General features: G+C 40.5%; 1 protein-coding gene across 3 annotated transcripts in view; it reads right to left on the reverse strand.

The window, feature by feature from the left end:
- coro2ba (coronin, actin binding protein, 2Ba) overlaps positions 1-25,887 on the reverse strand; it is a 78,432-nt gene that overhangs the window by 15,050 nt on the left and 37,495 nt on the right. For 2 of the 3 annotated variants that reach the window (XM_049566179.1, XM_049566169.1), the window contains 2 exons: positions 10,053-10,253; positions 427-543 (listed from right to left, as the gene is read on the reverse strand). In XM_049566179.1, the coding sequence (XP_049422136.1) occupies positions 427-543; positions 10,053-10,253 (318 nt within the window). Of the gene's footprint in view, positions 1-426; positions 544-10,052; positions 10,254-15,703; positions 15,986-25,887 lie in introns of those variants that run through there. The other variant, XM_049566187.1, reaches the window with a different exon arrangement.

Genomic DNA, 25,887 nt, shown 5'->3' on the forward strand with positions numbered 1-25,887 from the left:
CAATATAGTCACTTCTGGCTCCAAAAAGCAAGATAGACAGCAAAAATACAAACTCCAGGCTTCAAAATGTAAGTCCATAAACCACTCGGTGACTTTACGATGGCTACGTCCATCATTTTTACAGTCTATGATTCCACATCTGTCATTTGCCATTTTCAGGCCACTGGCTCACAACAACAACAACCAGAGCAGCTGCCAGCTGAAATCCAATCACAGGCTTGTGTCCAGTATTCGATGACCTCTTTGCCTTCTGGCTCAGCGGCTGTCGACCTCAGCATCACACAGCCTCATGATTTCACAGATAGTGTGTGTTTCACATCTTCAAAGCCTTACCATCATTCAGCACCATTACCTTCTATAATCAGTCTGAGCCGACCTGTTTGGTAAAAAGCAGACGTTAAAAATGAAAGTAAGTGGGACAAGTACCGAGGTGTCCTCAGAGCAGGATGCTATGATGTTTTCAAAGAAGGGATTCCACTTGATATCCAGAACGTTGCCTTGGTGGCCGCACACCTTTGGGTGATGAGAGTCCAGGCGGCCGGTCTGAAACAGAGCGAGAGGAGTACGTTATTTTACATTTTAGTGTTCCTGTTTTAGCATGTGGGTGAAAGGAATGAAAATATGAGCATATATGACAATCTATTGTACTGTGAGCTACAATATTCGCAATACTGACTCCCTGTCCACTTTCAAATCCCATCTGTGAAAACACACCTTTTTCAAGCTGGCTTATTCGGTCTGATTTAATGGAGACACACATATGGTGACCTAAGATGATGATGACCTTACAGTGATGATTTTACGATTTTTGTCCAGTTGTTTTATTAACTTTCATTGTATAAGTTTAAGTTTAATTACTTTATTAATCCCCCTGAGGGGAAATTCAATGTTTTCACTCTTGCTTGTCAATTACACACAGGTCCGAAAGACACACACGCACAAACAGGACTTATACATGCACAAAGTGGAGAGATCTCAGAGTGAGGGGGCTGCCCTTTGGTCAGGCGCCCCGAGCGTTTGGGGGTTCGGTGCCTTGCTCAAGGGCACCTTGGCAGTGCTCAGGAGGTGAACTGGCACCTCTCCAGCCACCAGTCCACGCTCCATATTTTGGTCCGGACGGGGACTCGAACAGGAGACCCTCTGGTTCCCAACCCAAGTCCCTATGGACTGAGCTACTGCCGGAATAAACGGAATAGTTTGATTTTATTTATTTTTTAATTTTTTTTGTGAGGTGTCCTTGAGTGCTTTGAAAGTGCTTCTAAATAAAATGCATTATTAAATTGAGAAAACGTAATGGATGTATGCCTTTTTTTCTTGCACATAAAAATGGAGAGTACTGTATCTGTGGTAAAACACATCACAAAAGAGCATAAATTACACAAAACAACAGTAGAAAAGAACATTTGTTTTCCAAGACCGAATCTACAATGATAACAAATGAGAAAAAGAAGTAATTTATTAAATTAATTTGCTGCTGGATGCAGGTCATAAATCTGTATTCATCTACATCACTGAACAAACCTATCCTTTTTTTTTATCAACATGAACATGAAGGACTGATATAATGTAATAACAGTGAAATTACATCAGTGAGATAACTTGATAAATCCTGAGCAAAACAAAACAGACCTGGTTATTGTGCGGGGACATCTAAGGCACATGATTGTTATTGCAATAACCCACAGAGTCCACAGAGGGGCAGTGGCTCATAACTGCAGATGACAGAAGCCTTTAATGTCGGTCATGTTGTCATGAATGTTTGATGTCACTTCAATTTACTGACCTCTTTTTTTTATTTCCTCAGAGATTTGTTTAAGAGCGTCAGGTCATGCTTCAGTGAAATCCTGTATGTGTGTGTGTGTGTGTGTGTGTGTGTGTGTGTGTGTGAATGCACTGTCCTCGCTGAACCCTGCAGATTTTCTCCAGATGCATTATCAAGCCTTAACAAACTGCAATATAATAAAATATAATAACTATAATAAAATGTCAGTAGCACCCTCACTGAGAGAATGAAATAATACATTAATACAAGCTGCCCCCTCACGCTCAAACAAGACTTTTCATTTTATAACAGCAGGAGGCGAAATGGTGAAAGACAATCACACAGCTCCAGTAAGGCCCAGGGGTTAAAGTGATTCAGTGTGATTTACCCATATTGATCAACATTAGCTTGCCACTGACACCTAGCTGACAAGTTAGATAGCCAGCACAGTCATATCAATATAATCTCAGCAACACATACAACATACAGTATATTAACTTCCTGTACAAACAGAAATAAAGCATATCAATGAATGCTTTTTCACAACCATACATAACCCACTAAAACCAGGAAGTCTTCCCACAGAAAAATTCCTCACTTTTGCCAAAGATACTGAAGGCTCTGCTAACAAGATAAGGGACACATGCCAAAATCCATAGAGACCAGTGTCTGCCAAAATTTGACAGCAGTGAAACGGGACATCAATTCAGTCAATAAAGGAGGAAAGGAAAAAAAGAGACAGTGTGACTAAGCAAGACAGACTGTGCATTCCAGTGTCAAATGCAGTATGCCAAAAATACCAGGATGTTATACTGCATCCAGGCGCATTTTGCAGAGTGCAAGGCAGCATGCTGTTCTGGCTGTTCTGACCCACAATCCTCAGTGCAGCGGAAGATACGTCACATGGACTGAGCCGCAAACAAATGACAGCTCATTGACAGCTGACAGAAGCCTCAGTGATGGATGTCAGAGCATTTAGGGGAATAGTAATAATAGGAATATTAACATACATTGCACAGGAACAACAGCTGAGCTCTCCAGGTTCATCTCCACCTCTGGTGTTTTGTTTTATCTCCATGGTAATGTGAAGTTAAAACATTATTCAAGAGGGTCAAAGTTAGGGCTGCCCCTTGAAAGTCAGAGATTCGAATCATCAGTCGGAGGTCCTTCAGTCAACTCAGATTGTTTCAAGTCGAGCAGTTGGGTTGGGTTTTTTTGCAGGTCAGCGTGCTGTGCAGTATGGAAGCGCACTGCAGTCCTTGAATGAATAAAAAAATCGCCACATCATCTCGTAATTATGAGATCTTGTGTCGTAAATGCGAGATAAGATCTGGTAATTACAAGATCCTGATGTCATAATACAATAAGGCCTTTCGCTGATACTGTAATAACATTAACATTAGCTGATTTGTTAGTCCACTGAGAAACACAAGGATGGTACTTCTGGTCAATGTTTTTCAGAATAAAAACATTATATCTGTAGACTATGGAAGCGCATTGAGATAATTTATAATTACGAGATCCTGATGTCATAATTACGACATAAGATCTTGTAATTACAAGATAATATGTCGATTTTTTTCATTTATTTACTGAATGCAATGTGCTTCTGTAGTGCAACATATTTCTGGGGACGTTTTGGTCCTCAGATTTTGCTGCAGACTTTCACACTACTCCTTAGTATAGACGGCTGTGGGTGTGATGCAGCGGCACAGAGGAGGAGAAACTTAGCGCCGTAAGACTCCGATATAACATTATCTTCCCTCTTCTGCTTGGGAGTAGTGAATTTACAGCTCACAGCAACTTAATACAACACAGTCTCTGGCTTTTGTTTATATCCAGTCTCTGCAAAAAAGGTCATTACACTGTTAGCTCCATTAGCTTGTTTACTATACACTGAAGAACCCGCTGAGCCCATTCAAACTTTCAAACTTTACATGAAAAAACAAAACAAAAAAAACCCCAAAACAAATTGTTGAATATTCACATAAATGGCCGAATCTGATTTGACAGACTTAATCCCAAGCTGGGTAGCGCCCGAGTCAAAGTCCAAGCACAGTGTTATGACAAAGCTGTATGTCCAAGTTGTACTCTATAAATACTCCATGCAACAGCGCGTACTTTGTAAGTGCAGCTGCAGTATGTACTGATAGTAAAAAGAGAAGGTATGCTATTCAGAACGCAGGGAGAATGATTCATAAACATAATTAACTCTACTTAGCACTGAGGACTCTTTGACATCCCTCTCCTGCACTCACATGGAAACTTTAATGTGCCCATAGATGTACATGTGCATATGTAAATTCAAGGAAAACTGTTAAAAACAAATGTAAAAAAAAAGACAAGCGAGGCTAAAGACAAGCCTTAATGACACATTAGCTTTTTTCTATAAATGTTAGAGTGACTGGGAGGTTTTAACACGGCCTCGAAACATTAATAACATGGGATCTAAGGGACTCCTTTATTAAAGTGGAGCTAATTATGTGCAAAGAAATCATGTCTGTTGGGAATCACAGGGTTCATGAGGTGTTATGAGGAAACTAGAAACTGCAGTTTAACATGATATAAATAAAAGATGCAGTATTTAAAGCCTCCTCTCTACCACACGAATAAAAATAAAACATATAAATGAAAACAGTTTTGTTAAATGAATAACTGGCAGAAAAGAAACAAATGTACTTTCTCATTGTCTTCCAGCAGCTCATTTCCTCAGACGACTCTAACGGTGACGCACAGATGTGCGGGCCAGGTACCAGCAGCTCCACTACGCCACAGGTACCACACTGTGATTGCTACCAACTCTTATTGATCTGTACTTCCCAATAAATCCTCATAAACAAGACTTACCACTGCTGTTCTGCAGTTACAGTATTACTACAGTACATCTGATTATAATGGCAGCATTTTATGACTCCTCTGGCTATAATATGATACAACAGTAATAATGTGAATGAATGAATTACAGAACAGGAGCGTTTCTTCTCTTAAGAGTTCACTGTTGTTGCGGCTACACATCAGTGCTGCTGCATGCTGATTCAAGAGACTATAAATCTTAGCAGAGGCAAAAGATGCTGAGTCATGCTTATTATGTTCAATTGATATTCTGCTGCTCTGGTTTATCAGATGTTAACGGTCCAGTGCATGCTGTTGGTGCTTGGATATGCAGCAGCAGCATGGTCTGCAGTGTGGTCACTGGATCACTGCTGGCATGTGTCTGACTCTGCAGCAGAGCTGTTTGTAATAATGACCCCAGTGATGGTTTAACTTCATGGTCTTAATATGTTGGCAATTTCCTCTCTACATATGCCATTAAAACATGTACGGACACTGTCAATGAATCTATACAAGTGATTTTAGAATCAGCATCTGTTCATATAACATATTGCATTAAATCCTGCTGGTGATCAACCAGCAGTTGAAATAAACCAGCCCTGTCACCAGAAGAAAAGGTTGCCATTTTACGTTTATGCAAACCAAGCTTACGTTATATTTGCACATTTTTATACGTATCATCTCAACATTTGTGAAGTGACATAATATATAAGCTGAATTCGTCATTGGGAGGTGGAAGGAATTGTGGACGGCGTGACATGTGGGTGAGACGCCTGCCAAGCAGCTGCAGACTACTGTTCAAGACCAAAAAAAAAAAAAGCGATTCAGCGAGACATTGCTGTGTTCCCAGCGGCTTTTAAGAAGAAAAATTAATATGTAGTTTATTGCTTTTTTAGAGCATAGAAAACAGGCATAGCACATCATATGTAACAGTGGCCACAGTCAGAGTGATTAGTACAAAGAAGTAGTAGTAAAATTACGCATACAGGAAAGGGAAAATATTCACAGTAAGGTGCTTCATCTAAAAAATATTATTGCATTAGCCTTCGCTCTGAAAGAATTTCAGTACAGGGTCCCAAATCTAATCAAACACCATACCTCTATCCTCAATATAGAATCTCAGTCTGTGTTTGCCATTTCATTTAATCATAAATCATATGTACGAACAGAGTCCATCTTCCACACTTGTAAGATTAACTTCTTTACAATCACCATTCCAAATAAAACAGCCATTTTTTTCAGTATTTGCTAGCAGAGGATAAGGAGCCAGTCACTCCAACGATAGCCATGAGTGGATCAGGTTCCCAAGATTTCCCAAAAGCCTCGGAGACACAGTGAGAAATGTTCTTCTAGTATGTATACAATTTACTGCATGCCCAGAAAGCATGTGCTATGTGTGCTAAAAGCTAGGTAGCTTTTCCCTGGAATAATACCCAAACACTGCTGTTTTTCCTCCAGGTATTGTGACCCCCCCAAATGTGGAATTTTAAGCCAAGACGTGATCTTTTCTTAACCATAACCAATTTTTTGTGCCTAAACCCTTACCACACCCTCAATACAGCGCTGTTAAACATACATAACTTAAATGTGACGTATCTGTGGTTTGCAGAGACGTTCAATGCCAACATGTTTTGGCGTTGGCGTTGAACAAACTGCCAATTAATTTAAGGTAAGAGATACTACCTGGTTGCAGCTACCAATTATTTTCATTGCTGAATAATCGATCTATTGTGTGGTGTATAAAACATCAGAAAATAGTGAAAAACGGCCATCACAATATCATAGAGCCCAAAGTGACGTCTACAAATTGCTATTGCAAAACCTAAGCTATTTACTTACTATCACAAAAGACAAAGAACAGCAAAAAATCCTCACATTTGAAACGCTAACCTCAGATATTATTTGCCATTTTTACTTGAGAATGACTTTAATGATTATCATTTATCAGAAGCTGTATTACACACAGTAATAGTAGTAGGATTAGTGGTCGTAGCAGTGATTCAAACGGCGCCACACCCACTGCACTCTCTTTCTTTGTCTGAGGTGATGATGAGGTGTTTTTGACCTTATGTGTCGATTTCTGGGCCGGTGTGTGTGCCAGGTGGTGCCAGCGGTAGGCCTTTCACTTGCTTGCAGCGTTGTCTGGGGGCAACCATATGGCCGTCTCGCCGGCTGTCATCGTAATATGTCTGCCATGCTCACACCTCGTCATTAGCCAAAGCCATCACAGACTGGCTTGTATTTCTAATGGAGGAGCAGGAGGGGCTCGTTTTGAGAAACCACAAGTGTGAGGTTTCCATCCTTGATTGTCTTTTTGTCTACCTACTCCTCAGACTGCTTCTGATGATGACGACTACTCAACAGGGCAGACAGCTATTGATTCTGGTACCACACCTCCTTCTAATTAAGAGTCAACTCCATTCAGTGTTTCAGCATGTTGATTTACATTTGATAAAATACTGTTCAGTCCACAACTGTGGACTGAACGTCACACATTTTGCATTGTATACAGTACCTTAAATACACTGTAAATATATTACATTTATGTCGGTTTTGAGCTGATTGGTAATTTAAATGTTAACATCACAAGGAAGAGACCACTTGCCTTGAAAGATGAAACTGTATAATTTTCTTCCACGGAAGTTAACAAACACAAATGGTCATCTGGACATCTTAATCATTCAACACCATCCTCTCAACATAAACACTAACACAAGGATGCATCATCTGAAGCCTCATACAGTGACAGGTAACCTTAAAAAACAAAAATAAATAAATATATTTTTATGTTAACCGTCTTCTATAAGGGATCACCTCTGCTGATTTGTTGTTTTGAGCGGAGGCTACAGCATTAAACCGCAGCCATCGTCCCACAGAAGCCGTCACCTGTGCTGCTGCTGAATATGAGAAATGTCATGTCTGAACTCGTCAGCTCAGCAGAAACCAGAGGAAATGCTTAAGTGCAATCCTTTGACGAGGAGGAAATCGATCAATTCATGGTCTTTAGACGGGTCATGGACGGAGTCATTACACAGCATGAAAAATACCACATTGGTATATGAGTTTCACTTCAAGAATCATTAGTTAGCTTTTTACCCTAAAATGAGAATAAGTCTTTAAATATAATGAGACAGTTTTTCGTAGCCTCCGACACGGGCTTTCTCGCTCAGTATTCTACACCAGTTGCTCTCAGCCTCAAGTACTGCCGCAGATGGGTTTATACTGGAGTTAGTTGCAAGCCCAGTGTGTCTCATGAAGAGGGTCCCCCCGCCAAAGGGCGTGACAAAATGGTGGTATTTGACACCCTGGAAATGAGAATGGGGTGAAAACAGGGTCTGTCAATCAGCGATTAGTTTTTCTTTTTAGGTAAATTAATTTTCCAGTATGAACACGTACAGTAAATGTCCCTTATTTAATCCTTTCAAACGTATTCAAAAGTATTTAAACCTTACAACCTTGAGCAAATTGGTGCGATTTCTTTGAATAACATTAGAAAAAGGCATTGAGCAACTTGGTAAGAAATGTCCCACAAGTTGCAATTTTTTTTTTTAGAAAATTATTTCAAAATAAATAGGGATAATATTTATTATTTTTCTCATATTATTACATTTTAAAATTATGTTACAGAATTATTATAATTTTTTAGCACTCTTTCCAGGTCATTTCCTTGAAACTTTCTTTTGCTTCTTTTTTTTTCTAATTTTCTTGTTTTTATTTTATTTTATTTTATTTTTTTTTACTAATTTCTTGCTATTTTTTGGGGGTCACTTCTTCTTTCATTGCTCATTGCCTTTTTTTTTAAAAAGAAATCAAGCCAATTGGCTCAATTTTCAAAGGGTCAAATAATTATATCCTAAAAGTTGAAAAATTCAATAACAGCCAAATCCAGAGTTATTATAAAGTATCATTCATGTGAGCCAGCCCAAGGTCGAGTGTTAGGGAGGTGGTTTAAAGGAATCACTAGTGCGCCTGCTTTATAGACCCGTGGATGTGGAAGATCTGGATAATTTTATACCCACAAATCAAACCTTTCTGGCTTCATGCACCACTGAGCAACTTCCATACAAATGAACGGGCCCCGCCTTTAACGCTGTATCCAGTTCTCTTTATATCCATGCTTCAGTTCAGCTCTAAAGAAAACAGTGAAAAAGGCGGACATCATCGCAGCTTTTCACACTAACCATCTCATCACCTACATATCAGAGCCAGTCGTCTGTCTTGTTCCATGACTGATGTCTATAGCTCATGATGCTGTAAAGTAAAATGCAGCTGAGGTCTCCCTGCTTCACAGCAGAGCTGCTCAGCTTTCTGGATACTTCTTCTGCCTGATAACAGCTTGACTCGACCCTGCATGGCAGCCAAGAGCTTTTCAAGTACCTTGGCAGAGTCGCTCTTAAAGAGGCAAAGCACTTTATGGCTTTTCTCAGACCTACAAAGTGGAGTGAGAGGCAACTAAGGAAAAAATAACACTCCTGATGGTACTGCAGTTTCTAATACAGTAAAGAAAAAACCTCACCAACAACCAGAATCATAAAGGAATAAAGGCAACTCAATTCATAGTAGGCTTAAAAGCAAAATGAGAAACTATCTGGTTCTCTCTGTATCAAACCCAGTATCACCACCACACATACGATGAGAGCAAACATGATTCCAGTTAAATGCAGTTCTTCGATAAAAATACTCCCCAAGTAATGCCTTCCATGATTCATTAATTTACTATGTGTATAACATGCACGACTGTGAGGCTTATGTTTCATATTGAAATCTGCAGGACTGTTGTGTAATGAATAATCCAGCCACAGCAGTAAAGCAGTGTTTACTGAATGTGACGAATACTCAGTAAAAAGAAACACATTCCCTCTTCCTATAATAGGAAAAAGAATTTCACGCTTTCTATTACAACAATGCCCTTTTGTCTTGTTTATGGGAAATACCAGTATGTCCTTATGTGATCCTGCTGGCAGTTCTGTCCTGTTACAACTTTGGCTTTAAATTCTGGATTGAGGACTCAAGGCTGGCATGCTCTGAACCAGCAGGGAGGGTCTGTGCTGAATTTGTGAGAAAACTGTTTTCAAACTTCACGTGCTGTGAAGTAGCTGAAACCAAAGTAATCTGTTAAACCTATAGACAAGATTAAGGATGTAAACCCCAAACAAATACACAATATAGTACACCTCAACATCCAAAATGCTTTGACACACACTGAGTCGTATAATATATATATGTGTGTGTATATATATATATATATATATAAATGCCCAAATACTCTCTGAAACTAACAACAACAGACCATTTAACACACAATAATATAACATCATATCCCCTCCGACACTGAAGCATACAGTAAGGTAGACAAATAACCTCAGGCTGCCTCCAAAGAGGGGAAGACCTCGTTAATCTTTGCCCCTGGTTGGCACAACAACAAACAGCCAATCAAAAGTGTGACAGTGCCAGTTACCTGGGATACAGGTATGACGATGAAAGAGCCCCCACCGGCACTCTCGGTGACAACTGCCAGGAACTTGGAGTTGACGGCACAGAAGTGGTTGTCATGGACGTTCTTGGTGATGGGGACACCGTCGAAGCAGTGCTCCCGGTTGCCTACTTTTCCGTAGACATTTCGAAACTTGGAGCTTCGGTAGGTCGGACGCCATGACATCTGAGGAGGGTTAAAAAAAAAGAGATGAACAAGTAAGTTTAAGTTTCAGTTTGGAGAGAACATTATGTTATATTACTGGTGGTTGTTTACAGTCCAGTCACCAGAGGAAAAATGTTTTAAGTGTGTGTTTCTGCAAACCACAAATATGTTACATCTGCTGTTTCATATCAGGCTGTTTTCATGCACTCTGCGTATGTATACCAACAAAACATAATGCACAAAATTTGTATAAATCCCATGTAATTATGAGCCAGTAATTTGTGTATAAATCATGTATTTGGGAAGACTCTGACCTCCTGACCAATGTGCTGACAGGAGTAAAAAAAGAAAGTAGTCCCTGAGGTGGCAGGTTGGGGATGGTGGATGGGTCACAAAACACAGGACTTAGACCCAGGAGACTGACACAGAACTGTGAGAAACCAAGTGAACTCTCAGTCATTTTAAGGCACATCATCACCATTTTTTTTCTTTAACCTAATCTATGTAAGTTTGCCTTAAGTCTACAACGTCATTCGTCGGGGGGCTAATTTGTTAGATATCACACGAATCATTGTATGTGAAGAAGAGTACACTTGCAAGATAAATGTGACACTTTCTAATGTCACAATGGAGGGACAACTACGCAGGTTGATTTTAGTGCTGCTCATCGTGGACTATATTGCTGTCATTGTTCATTTTAGTCAAACCATACAGTTTGAAAACGAGGCGCGGCTCCAACTAGAAAACAATGTTTTGATGCATTGGATGTGCTGAATGTGCGTATTAAGGCAGTACAGGAGGAGGTGCACATTAATAATCCTCTAGGACTGTAACATGCTCATGTTTAACCCAAACAATGTGTCATGTGTCTGCAGTTGGTTCGGATCGAGGTCGGAACACGTTCTTATCACAAACGAACCGCACCAGAGTTCGTTTGTAACCAGTGTAACCAGACTGAGACCACCTCTTCAAGAAGGTCTCATCCCAATTGTTTTTGTGCACATCCGAGTGCGATTGCTGTGTTCACACCTGCCCAAACGGACCGCACTTTGAGGGCAAACCAACCAAACAGGGCAGGTGTGAAAGCACCCTATATGTTTCTCACAGATGTACTGGTTGTTTGACAAACAGCCCCAAAACTCTAAGACTTCCATTTTATAATCTGCTCCTTTAAAACATGTAGTATAGTTACAGTATATAATTTTACAGCAAAATCAATAAAGGGTAACAGCTTTGACCTGGACTCAGCATTCATCCAATTTATTGTGGTTAAACTGTAAGTAAGCTTCAGATGACACCCCTACTTTTATACTATTCAGTGCGTCCAGTTTACCAAATAGAGTAGCATTTTTGACACTCTGTGTAGGCAGAGGAGGAAAATTTAGCCAAGCTGGTACTACAACATCAGGAAGAAATTACATTACACTGTAAGAGTGAGTTGTCTTTATCCTTTAAGTAATGTTTGCAACTTGACATGATGACGATAATGCAGACAGAAGCAGCGAAGCCTGATGTCAAATTCCTATCTACCAAACCCACAGTTGCTGGGTGGGCTGTCCCATCTGTGCAGACATGATAACTGTCACACATGCATTTGTGGGAAATTGTCCAAATTGGTCATGGGTGTGAGACGTTCGAAGGGTGAAAACTGGGTGAAAACTGTTTTGACACCATTTCGCGTTGCCTTAGAAGCAGTGATTAATGTGACAAGAAGGAAAAGCAGAAGTAAGACATTTCTTCCAAATAACTTAATCACTAAAAACAGCTGTATCAACCGAAATGGCAGATGGCAGTGTGTCCTGTTGTTCATCACTCTATTTTGTCTCTGGTGGATCTTGAACACAGAAAAGCAGCCTTTGTTTGCCGCCGCTGTGCACCAACAAAAGACAAGTGGTTACGTTCGACTCAAGACGCTTCTTTTGTTTGTCACTCCACCACAAGCATGCTCTGATGGAGCTCTTGATTTTTTTTGGCGTGAGCTGGCTCTGTCTAAGGGCTCAAAGGCTGACCCAGTCACAGGAAGTGGACGTCAAATGACCTTTGTCCCATAAGGAAAGAAGCTGCTGTCATTTCATGTGGCTACTTTCTGAGAAATCTTCTGAAACCGGATCTGTTTATGAGTATAAATTCCAGTGACACTACTGATGGACCACATCAGTTCACAACAGGATCTGGCGTGAGAGGATTTGTGACTCTTGTCAGATCAGTAGCAGCAGTGCAGGATGACATCAGGCAATCCTCTATTCAGCATTGTTCTTGGGATGTGGAGGGGAACTGGTGGGAGTGGTGTACACATGCAAATAGAAACATCCTCAGACCATGTGGCTGCTATTGTCTCTCCCCGTCCCTTTCTGTCTCAAACCAGACTGGAGAAATGCCATCCAGTAGGCTACAATAGTGTGGTCCATCATTTTGCACTCAGATGTGACACATAGTGAGCCTGCAGCAGTATTATGACACCACTGCTATTACAGTGTCACAGTGTTTTTTTTTTGTCTTTTTGAATTTAACATATGGTGCTGAAACTGTTCCTTGATTATTTAAAGATGTACTTTGCAGGATTTTCCAAAAAAGAAAGCAATGTATAGACACACACACACATTACTAATCCCTCTCAATCATCACTTATGACCCACTCGAAGTGTGTGGCGGTATATATTTTACTACAGAAACTCTGCCCTCTGCCTGCATTTTCTTAGTCTTTCTTTTCGGGATGTTAATCAGCATGTGCCTCTACAGTGCTCAGGTGAGGTTGGGCTACAAAGAACAACACACTCTCACTTCCACCTCGTCACATATTCACGTTTTGGTCATGAACTTTCCACGTCCACATACGACATGAAAGGTACCCTGGGTGTGTTGGTTGTTGATGTTCTCAGACACCGTGTCAAGTTCTGCCTGTTATATGCATTGTCTTCTTTCAAGATACACTTCTGTTTTCACAGGAAATTTCAAAATAAATGCACTATGTCAGTACAACACAGCTAATTGACTTTTTTTTTCCTCCGACAACAAAAGCACGTGGTTAGGTTTAGGCAACAAAAGAACAGGGTTTGCCTTTAGAATCTTACGGGGCGTGAACGCCGCTCTCTCGGGTGAAAGTCTGTGTTTGTTGGACCCATTCACCACCACTCCCATCCGCCCCAGCCGGACTTTTGCCACCTTAACTTAAGTCTTTGTCCCACTCCATTCCCCCCTGATGTCGCCAGGCACCATTAAACTATAACTGCAACTGGCTGTGTATCATGCCGCAGTTAAAGGACGCCTTCTTTCTTTGATGTCTGACGCTGCAAGTCACTGCCCAAGTGCCGGATTTCGATGAATTCGGAGTGAGACCGGGCTCTAAAGAAAGGTAGCAACTAGTTCCCAGACTGTAAGCAGCAGACATCCAAGAGACAAAGCATCAAAAAAACACAAATATGTGGAGAAACACCAAACTAATGTGAATGTGGGGATGGTTTTTACTTTCATTTTCACTGGTGAACATGTTTACAATAGTAACTGCAGTCAGGTTAATAAATCAACACTTTTCTGCTCTGCTACTTTACACCTCTACTAAATTACATATCAGAGGGAAATACTGTACTTAACTTCAATGCATTGCTCTAACACTTGGCGGATAGTTCAGCTTTCAGATTAAGATATTACATACATTCACAAAATCTGATGCATTGTAATAGATTTAATGACCTGCAGCTTATTTGTCCAAAATCAAAATCAAACAAACTTGAAACCAAAATGCAAATGATGCACCACATGAATGAAATGCACACAGGCAATAGTAGTCCGTTGGTAATACAGATGTTTGTGTTCTTGTAGTTTATTCATCCTCAACAAGCAAACAAAGAAAACATGGCTCCTCCTGCTTCTCTTGCCCTAGTTAGAAAAACAGCAAACCTCCCAGGTGCATGCCTGTCCTCAGGGGTGGTTAATAACAGATAACAAGTGAAGCACATGGGTAAACAGGTAAAAAAAATAAAACTTTTCATGTTCATCTTTAAATTCTGTACCTACACTCTTTACTCAAGTATATTTTTAAGCCAGTAATCTACTTTTTACTCCACTACATTTTCCATAAATCTGACTTTCATTACTTGAAACTGACAAGGTTTCTCAATTGGTAATTTTCACTTTAAAGTAAGTAGTAACTGTACTTGAAGTATAGATTTTCAGTACTCTGTCCACAACTGCTCATCCTATGCAAAAGATAAAGTCTACAAAAAGAAAATATCTGGAATAAATCAAACAATCTGAACGTTCTTTTAAATAGCTCCCATACAACCCGATGGTACCTAAAGTCTTATTTTTCCATTTATTTACCCCATTTTCAACCAGGTAAGTCCTGTTAAGATCAACAATCTCTTTAACAAGGGAGACCTGACCAAGACAGCAGTATACAACAAGTTACAGCCGAAAACGACACAATAAAAACATAAACGATATACAGTTACATGTAGAAATATTAGGACGCTTACACACAATGACAAGACCCAACCGATTCACTCATCCTTGTACTTGTGAGAGCTTTAATGTCAGGCAGAGAGACCAGTTCACGTAGTTTCAACTATTTTTAAATAGAAAAAATTAGCTCCAACTTCACCGGCTAGAACATTAAAAAAACTGCTGATCAGAAATAACAAAATAGTTATATGATAACAGTCTGAAAGCAGCCAATCTGTGTAACAAGTACTTTTAATTTTGATAATTCAAGTACATTTTACTGGTAACGTTTCTGTACTTTTACTTTGTTAAATTTTGAAGGTACGGCTGACACTTGTAATGGAGTATTTTTACAGTAGTTGAGGGCCTTATCCTGCTTTCTATGTCATTCAGTAACTTTGGGTTTTAGACTGCTTGTTAGACAAAAACAAGTAATATGGAAAAGTTAACCATGAAAGTTACATTCAGTTGCAGCCTTACATATGCATGATTCTACTGTGAGCAGGTCATATGCAGCATGAAAACGTCTTACTCTCGTCCCATTCAAACCCAGATCAGCTCGTCTGGAGCCATGTCTGTATGAGCAGCATAATAGCAGCTTGTTAAAGAATTAATGTAGAACAGAAGAGGAGCAGAGAGTGGCCTGAGGGATGGTTAGAAGAAACTCGCCTGCTTTGAGCTCTCTTTACAAGGATGCTCATTCATTGGTCACCGGAGTAAAGCACAGAGAGGATATCTGTGTGTGTTGTGTCGTTCTTATCTCACGAGGGTTTGCAGCAGGAAAACACACAAACAGACCACGAGCGGCGGCGTGCGCATACACAAAAACACAACTCTAAGAAAAAGAAAGTGACTTTGTTTCCAGCAATGCAAATCACAAGATGATTCCCTCTGGGGTTAGACAGGCCTCCTGAACTTTGCAGAAAGTTGTTTCTGTATAATTTAAGTTAGACTCAAATAGAAACTCCTTCATACATAACTTAACACCACACTAATGTTCTGTAATCCCCTCACTGAAAACGTCACCTTACCTTCCCAGTGTCCTCACAGTGACACTACAGTCACAGTGCTGCGGCCTTCTCAGACTGCAAACATCCACCCTCCTCTCTGAGCGAGCCGCCAGGATCTCCTCTCTCCCTTCCTTCCTCTTCAAATCCAAGCAGGCAGCCTGTGTCTGCTCTACCTCCTTCTCTCTCATGTTTTTCCTCCCCCCCTCCCCTTTAAACTCTCTCCTCTCCTCCTACTGGTACTGATAGCTGGAGGGCTAGCACTCCCCCCTTTCCTCCTCTTACCCGTCTCTCCCATCCTGCCACTCAGTCAGCCCTCTGTCTCTGTCTGTCTCTACCACGGTTCACGCTCCAGCCCAGCCAGTAGTAGCCATTCATCCTCTTTCCTCTCCCACCCACTGCTTGTTTGGAAACGCAAGGCCCTTCTGGGCTGCTTCCCAGCACCACCGGCAGTTTCTCACTCCCTTTCTTAATCTCTTATCTCTACTCTAATCCTTCACGCCACAGGCATGAGACCTGCCCATCTTCTGCCAAGACAGGTGGACCCCAGAAGGAACGTCTGCAACTGTAGAGCTTGTTAGCAACTGCAGCAGTGCCAACGGCAAGATGTTAACATTTTCAGAAACTGCACAATGTGGAACGTATTAAAGCCCAGAAAATGATCTTCTAATTCTTCTGTGTCTGAATTTTACACACACAGCTTATGCACTGTAGCTTTTAATGTCTTGTCTTTGAGTTAGTTTTCATTTTTGGCGCCATGTACCGAGAGCATAAAAACAGCTAATGGAAAAAAAGAATTCTCTCATCCTTTGAACAATCTTAACAGTATAAAAGTAAGCAGATAACTTTTTTCCTCCAGCATTTAATGATACAAATTTAGCTTTTAAAGCAGCTGTGCGGAACTTTTTACCATTTATAAAACTGTCCCTAGTTCCGCATATTTATTTGAACTACCAACAGCGACGATAAAGCCTTTCTCTATATGGCTATTTAGCGTAGCCTGGCTCGGGTCGGACACAGCGGAAGTCAGCAAACCAGAGTGCAGACTTACTTCCACCTGGAGGTGGAAGTAAGTCTGCACGCCCGCAGCGGCCCACAGCCATTAAACCACAGAAGAAGAAAGAGCCGTGTTTACGAGTAGGATTTAAGAAACAGGTAAATGACATGTAGTAGGGAGTAGTGAATGATTTCGGACACATTGCAAACTCTTGTACAGTAGATGGTGGTATGCATCTGGAAGTTGTTTGCGATCCGCCAATAAATTGAGAGAAGAGCCGTGTTTACAGAGAGTGTTCTTCGAGTAAGCGGTACGCAACGGGCATTGCTGAACACATAACAGTTTTACCACATGTATCAATAAGGACTTCATGGCGGATAAAGAAGGAGCACCATCTAAAAGAAAAAGAACAGAAGAACAGAAGAAGGCTAAACGGGACAGTGATAGGGCTCGAGCTCAAACGCGTGTAAACCTCAGTCGGGCATTCACCAAGTGGAGAGAGCTGTGAGATTTGAAACTGGTTTTAAAACTGATCCCGAGTTGGCCCTTTTCCTAATCAACAGGTATGTCATTTTTGTTTTTACTTAGAGAATATACCGCAACTTGTTAGACATTGTTTCACTTCAATATATGACGACATGGAAGTTATAAGCAAGCTAAATATAACGTTAGCTGCAGTAACGTCACAACAAACGCCACAAACCTGACTGTGACCATGAACACAAATACACAGCAGGCAGTTGTCCTCAGTTTATAAGAAATTCAGAGCTACACCAGAGCATTTATGATTTTCCTCTTGCTCTGCAAAACAAATGCATGCGGTAACTGCCGGTTGCAGTCGAGATTTTACGAATGAAGCTGAAGGCTGCAGTCGGAATTTTGCGACACCAGGCTGTGGGTGTCATACCGCTTCGACCAAAAGGGGCGCTATAATCAACGAAAACGGAAAGTTCCGCACAGCTGCTTTAATCAACTGAAATGATCTAGAAAAGTTCACTACTTTATGTATTAAATATTAAAATCCCAGAGGTAAAACTTTCACATTTTGTATTTTGTTGTGACATTTCTACATTGGGCTCACTGTAAGAAAAAAGATCAACATCTTACGCTTAATCTGATAAACACAACTGTGATTTCATGATCTGTTACAAATTGTAATTATTTAATCCTGCTCTAAAAATATATACCTTTTAGGATGAACAGTTTATGTAACAATAATGCATTACCAACATGTTGAATTAATTTTTACAAGCATGTCAAATTCTTTAGAAATGCCCTTCAGTGTCAAAGTCAAGCCAAGTCACGAGAAGAAAATGTTGGCCTGACGTTACTGTGAAACACAAACATGTTACATTTGCACGTTTCATACACATCATACAGATGTTTCTAAAGTGACATAATAAACTAAGCACAAAAGTAAGGAAATCTGTGTTCGGTAGATTTTTTCTTTGTTGTAAAAATGTTTCTTGGCAATAAATCTTATACCGTCGGAAAGCCTGTTTATTAAGGAACATGTATTTGTGGGATGAGCAGCAGAGCTGAGTATGTGGAAGTATGTGAAAAATTTGCCAAATCTTCTCTGCCAATGGCAAACAGCTTTTTTTGTTGTTGACTCTTATTTGGTGTTTGTTGGATTGGATGATTGAAGTATGAAGAAACAAGACATACTGGCAATTTAACAGTTTATTCAATTAACAAACAGGAGCCTCAGTAGCGTGTGGAGAGAAGCCTGCAGAGCTTCAGACGACTGCTGGGATCCACCAATCTACAACACCAGGTGTCTTTTGGCGAATGTTTGGGGTGTTTACCAGCGGCATTTGAGCCACTGAACCTACGTGATTTTCACTGGCAGCATAATCATGCAGCATTTGAGCCACCGTATCCAGAGGCCAACCATCAGGCAAATATTTGTGGCCCCTTAAAAATTTGTGACAAGTGGCTCCCAAACACCAATGATATTTGCAGATTTGAAATGACAACCATGAACCCTCTTAAACCTCCCATAAAGGCACTTTACAGTGCACTGCCACTGGCCCAAAGACCTCCTAAATGGGGCTCCTTAATGTTTGCATACAGCTGAATGTTCAAATATCATTTGGCTGAACTGACCTTAAGGGGGGCATAGGGAGCTAGATGGGCATCTTTCCCTAGGGCCCCCCGGAGTTTAGGATCGCCACTGATTAAACCTGGGTGTATTTTACCAACCTGTCCCTGCTTTACAAGAAGATTTTGTGCCAACACAGGTGTTTAAAGCAAACACATTCTTTTCCGAGACGATTGTTGTGCCTAACCCTAACTACACATTAACCACAGCTTTGTTGAGAAACATAAAGTTTCAGTGTCCACAACAAAATAATGTACACATGTAACGTATCATTGGCTTGCAAATAAAGTTCAATGGGAACATTTTTTCTGGCACTTGGTTGCAAAGTCTGTTTTAGCTACATCTATTTATATTGTTATAATTATCATAATGCGAAGGAGCTGTGTGTGATTTATGTTTAATATGTTCTTTGACCCACACATCACAATCATCATGTTGCTGTGGTCTGAAATGTATCAACAAGGTGCGAGCAACACTTGAAATAGATGTTAATTTGAGCATCAGTGTTTGTTCCTGTTTCAATGGATGACTTTATTATTAAAAATAATTACATGATATAAAAAAACACTGACTAAACTTCTTTGCCAGGAATATGTGATTTTTTTTCCATTGACAAAATAATATTAGGAAACCTGTAAATCCTTAAAATTTCTTGCTGCATCCTCTTGTTATGCATATTTACAGGTTTAATGGAGCTGGAGATAATTGTGTGAATGACTCCAGCTCCTGATCCTCACTGATAAACCCTGAAGTCTATCTGTGAAGACCCCCGGTCAGGTCGATACACTGAGGCAGGTGTTACGGTGAAAATTGCTTCCCCTGACGCTTGTCTGTGTGTTTGAAATGTGGGTGGAGCCCTGCAGGTTCACTGTGAGGGCCTCTTTGCTTGGTGTATTTCCACCTCTGTGTGTAGTATACTAGTGCGTGTGTGCATGTGTGTCCGTTTATGTGTGTGCATCGACGTCTGGCCATGTGTTGTCTGTTTGCAGCAGTATACCTTTACTGTAGTGTTCATGGCTGCAGGGCGGACCACTCCAGAGAGTAGAGTGTGTTTATTGAGTTTTTTACATCCTGCCTCGAGACACTGCTGCTGCTCTGCTGCACACTCAATCTTTCTCTTTCCTCCCCTCTCTTTGACGTTTAAACCCTCCTTCTGATGTCCTAAAAGCAGCAAATATTTGTGTCTCTGTTGAAAACAATCACCAAAATATAAAACTGGCTGTCGAACTGCAACAAACCACAAAATAAAATAAGTTATTTAGGAATGTCAACATCACATGGCTGTGCTCTGCCATCATCCCAGCTGCAGTCCAACATCCACTCTCTTCTCAAACGATACACAGTCAATGCAGCATACTGACTCATTATGAAACATAAAAGGCCATTCAAACTCTACCAAATCAAATCAATGGGTTAAACTATTCCAATCAAGATTTCCTCAATGTTGGTGCCAAATAAGGAAGTAGGGCCATCTGAGCTCACATTCAATAGATACAAAGGGGAAATCTGCAGGGCGACTGTATGTCCTGTCACTCAGACACAGTGAAGTCCTGTCAAGCCACCATGTCATGTTCTGTCTCTTCCTCCTCTCCCTTGGCAGCAACTCTGTACAGTCATTTATGATGACTTCCCTTCTCTGCGAGGAGTAAATATCACAAAAAGCAAGATATCCTATTGGTTCTTTTGGCCAAATTTTCTCTCAGTGTGAAGTGGGATCTGACACAGGAAGTGTCACAGCTTGGCTGAAAGCGCTAGAATATTTTCTGCACTGCTATGGCAATGGCTGATGGGAGAACTGTGCCTGTAAAAAGGCTTTTGTGTATTGTGGAGCTGCAGATTATTAGAGTGAAGTATTTGAATTGTACCAGCTATCATTGGCTTGTGTTGATCATCTTCAAAGCAGTGATGTAAAGCCTAACCTTATCCTATTCAGATAAAATACATTTTCATTTTACAAGTGGTGTTTATGTCATTATCAAATATTAATATAAACTGTATAAATGTGCAGTGATGGATTGTTAATTTGTTTGTTTTAAGGACGTTAATGAGTCTCCACAGACACAAACACTGTGCCAGGACTTTATATAATGGAAACAAAGCAATCAGCTATTTTTAAAAGATAAACATAATTGAGTGGTCAGTCTATTAACTTCAGTGTGGTCTCCACTTATTAAATTATATACAGATAATACTCTGCTGGGATTGCTTAAAACCCTACAAATGATATAATGGTTTCAAGGTATGCTGTGATATAAATGTTGCTTATACCATGTATATTTGCTTATCTAAGATACTGAAAACAAAATGCAACTGGACGTTGAATCTCCCCTTTATTTCAGTTATTTTCAAAGGGGAGACTTTTTACACATACCTACATTAACAAAATGATGACAAGTTTCAATTCTAGTAATAAAACGTTTGCTCAACCAACAATAATCCTTATGTTTTCATTCCTTTAAGGTTCATACTGACTGATAATAATGTAAATTCTCTGATAACGTGATCTTTTCTTAGATGATTATCGACCACAATAGTCACATCCGTTTGCACCACTTCTATAGAGTATCATAGGAAATGAGTCCCAAAACTCGGAATAAGTTAGCATTTTTGCACTCCTGGTTCCCTCGTCTCAAAGTCAATAGGATTTTTTGAATTGGTTTTGGGTTGGATGCCTGAAATAAGGTCTGAGGTTAACACAAACCTAGACAATTTTGTTCTACAACTTAAATACATCATTGAATACCTTGCTCATGAATTTTGAGGCTTTTATGTGTCTCAAAAAAGTTGGTTGCTAACAAGTGGCTGAATGAGACTACTGTACATAACGTCATCATGCTGAACATATCTTTACAGACATGCTGTGTGGTGGTAACGTTGAGTCATGTGACCGTGATATAATTTGTTTATAGCCTTACATTAGCTTTTCACTCCTGGCGTGTGCATTTAGGCTTTAAAGATCATAAAAGTAATGTTTATTTGTGAGGATTATCTTGCTGAAGAACACCCGTAAGAACCATGAACAGTTGTATGCCACAGAGCTTATTTTCTGCAATAATCCAAAATCCAATGGAAAAATCCCGTAGGCTTTGTGACAAGGGAACCAGAACTATACTAATTTCTATGTTGGCCTACAGGAAAACGTCATCCCTGCAGCACTCTTTTGCAAAGGATTAGGATTATTTACAACGGACAATACTGAGTGAAACTGGAAACAGATCTGTTCAAGATTCCACTGACAAAACATAAATGTAATACACTAAGCAAAAGAAGAGTCCATTGGTGAGGTGAGTCAAACAGCAGGAAAGAGAGAGGGGAAAGAGCTGTTAAAGTTTTTACATGTTAGAGATTACAGCTGAAACTATTAAGAAATTATTTTAGAGGAGAACTTTGGTGAATTATTATTATTATAGATATGGACGGAGTTACCATGGGGCGCTTGGGAATTTTCATGGAAGCTGTAGTTTTTTCTTTGCCCAGAAAATAATCATTATTTAACCTCATTAAAATCGCAAAAGTTTTGATTTCTAATACCAAGTGTAGTGGTTGCAGAATTGTCTGGATGCAGGATTTGTCCAGAAAGATCAATGACAAAACGCTGAATGAGAGACTGTGTTGAAGCTAGTAGTGGTCGAGGCTATGCCTAAGCAGTCAGTAAAGGAGAAGTTGGCACCTCATTGCAGGATGCACTTAGAAGTTTCCATGAGACAGTAGACTACAAGCCCACTGACCAAATCCTACTTCACAAAATATCAGCTGAAACCGATGCATAATGCCTGATGCACACAGCCATGCATGCAAAGTTTGCTCACAGCATCACACACACACACACACACAAAAGTCAACAAAAGGCACAGCCAGCTCTGCAGGCGATAGCAGCTGTGAGCAAGTAGCAAATGGAATAAAATAAACCAGAGCAGAATAGATTTAACACACCTGCTCCAGCAGCCCAAAATGAATCAATCCATCTGGATTTTTTTCCTTCAGAGTTTCCAGATGGCCACTTCAGGAATGTTGGAAAGGTAATCTTTTATTTGAGCCTGCATTAATTTCAATCAGCTGAATAGAGAGGTCACAGGAGCTCCTGGCGTTCACACAGTCTCCATTATTGAGCCCATTAATGTCTATTATATCAATCCTGGAGTTTCTCAAGCAATTAAGACGACACACAAACACACCACAAAGCCTCAGCTGTAATACATCACATTAAAGTGAACAGGAGGGCTGGGTGAAAGGGTGAAACTTTCCTGTTATTGATGTCAGCTCTTCAACCAGCGATAGTTCATGTCCTCAATTAGCAGGTGGGGGTGGGGGTGGTGCTACGTGAACTGCACGTGTCACATCTGCAAAACTACAGTTTACCTCTGTATTCCAAAACCACAGAAGAGCACTGCAGGTGTGATTGTTTTACTGTATGCTGTGTAGGACCCATGGTTCCATTACAGAGTAGGGTCAGAGGTTCAGAGGTCAATCAATTACTGAATCTCTGAGAGCTTTAATGGTGAGACAGACATGTAAAGGTGTTTTACTCAGTGATTCAAATATTAAAAAAGACAATCCGCTGCATATTAAGCCTGACGCTGATAGGTGATGTATTTGTTGTAAAACTTAAAGGTGTATTTAGCATCATTTGTGACCACAGCACACTGTATGTCAGCCCGGCAGACATTCATGGTCCCCAGAGGATGAATCCCACTGATTTTAGCGACCTCTTGACTTTGACATTTCTGGCTCAGACTTAAATGTATTCACAACTATTGGATGAACTGCCACAAAATTTACTACAGATATTCATACTATCTAAAGGATACATTTTCATAAATTTGACAAGTGACCCTCTGGCTTTTTTATCTGGCACTATCTTGATGTCTAATTGATGGATTGGTACCAATTTTTTTTGACATTCATGGTCAGATTAAAACTTCCATGAGTTTTGTGATCCCTGACGTCTTCTCTACGATGAGGTTGATAATTTTGTTTCAGTTGGGATTACTTTAGTAATAAAAGTGGATAAACTTTGACATTCATAGTCCCCTCAGGATAAATTGTGATAACTATAGTGATTCAATGACGTTTCATCTAGCACCATCATCAGATATTAAATTCATCCAACACTCTGGTTCATGACCAATACCTGCAAAGCTAATGACATTCCCATCAGCCCCGTTGTACTGTGTGTTTTTTGTTTTGTTTTGTTTGTTTTTGTTTTAAATTTTTTTTTGGCATTTTTAAGCCTTTAATTGATAGGACAGATGAGCGTGAAGGGGGGAGAGAGAGAGGGAGTGACATGCAGCAAAGGGCCACAGGCTGGAGTCGAACCCGGGCCACTGCAGCAACAGCCTTGCACATGGGGCACCCGCTCTACCACTAAGCCACCGATGCCCCGTACTTTGTGTTTTGTGCTGTATAGCAAATGTTTACATGCTTCCATGCTGAAAATCAGTGGTGCCCCCAAGGAGGGGCCAGGGGCGCATCCATGGCCACCCTGGTACAATTGTGAGCGCCCCCAGTGGTCCCTGCTGGCAAACATAATTGGAAGCCACTGTTAGGAGGCTGTCATTTTTTAAGCTAGTGTGAATTCAATATCTTGAGAAACTTGACAACCAGAGGCATCTGTTGGTACCAGCCATGTCAGCATAGCTTGTTGGAAAGGGGGCTTAACAATGCTTCAAATTTAGGCTAAATTTCGGCTGGGGAACAACTAGCATGGCCATTTTCAAATGGGTCCCTTGTTAAATCCGCCAGTTTTGCTCTTTACAATCAACGTGTTCCTTCAAACTAAGCTATATATCTGTCTTTAATGAAAGGGGCAGCCAGCCTTTTTGAAGAACAATGAATCACCTAAGATACCAAACACATTAAAACGGAATTATTGTGTAAATTAAAGTGTTAACTGTACTGTCTGTCTGTGCACATCACATTATTAGTAATATTGACTAAAATAACCAACCAAAGTACATCAGTATACAATTCCTTAATTCTCCATACTGATATAATTTTTCACTAGCCTATACTATGTACTACAATGGCCTAGTTCAATTCCTGAAATTCAGTTACACCTTTTGGTTTTTGGTGTGCCACCCCAAGATCTTCAGTGGCCCCATCTGGCTATCCCTATCACAAATTTCTGAGGGCGCCACTGCTGAGCATGGTAAATGTTACCTGCTAAAAATCAGCATGGTATACTGCCACTGAGAGCATGTTGGCATGCTGATGTCAGCACTTAGCTCAAAGCGGCACTGTGCCTAAGCGCAGCCTCACAGAGCTGCTAACATGCTGTAGCGAGCTGGAGCAAAGAGAGGCAGGACAGTCTGTGGACATGTTGAAGCTGTAATATTGCAGTGTCTAAATAACACTCATAATGGTTGGAAAACACAATATGTTTAACCTTAGCATGCAGAAACAAGACCATGAAACTGTTAATGTCTTAGTAACAACAATGATCAAATAACAAAGTTAAATAAAGGATTATTCTGTATACAGTGTCTGTGCCATGGACCAGAGCCTGGTGAAACAGCGGCCAGTGCTGTATGGTTCTGGAGTGTTTGTTCATGATGATAGGGTATTACTCTGCCATAATGACAGGAGATGCAGAGGCTCAGCTAATGGCAGCTCTTAGGCCGTAAGCCAGCCCCATTAAGCAGCGGTAATGGTGCAAAGAGCACACTACCCAAGGACAGGAAACCCAGAAACCCAGCTGAAGGGCGCTTATCACAGCACAAGTACGTGGAGGAGTGGGTGTCCAGGAATCCATCCATTGCACCGCGGTGTAAAACAAGGTTGATGAAAGCAGTGTAATCATCCAGGTAATATAATTACTATGGATGTATACTGTGGCATGTCCTACACATTTTGCTCACAAACACTAGTCTTTTCTTTGTACTACTCTCTGGTGGCTACAATATTTTACATCCAAACACATTTTGTCTAATTCCACTTAAAAGGTCAGTCATGGAAAACCAGAAGAAAGGTCTAAATTAATAATCTCCCCAGTGCTTGCCTTTCTTCTCCCCAAGGAGTTTCTGCCACGTGCTTTTTGGAGCATAATGATGCGAGCTGGGCCTCACGCCCCGATGACAGAGGGGGGTTGCAGACTCAAGGTGAGGGAAA

Source organism: Epinephelus fuscoguttatus, linkage group LG2, assembly GCF_011397635.1.
Source record: "Epinephelus fuscoguttatus linkage group LG2, E.fuscoguttatus.final_Chr_v1".
Taxonomy (NCBI): Eukaryota; Metazoa; Chordata; class Actinopteri; order Perciformes; family Serranidae; genus Epinephelus; species Epinephelus fuscoguttatus.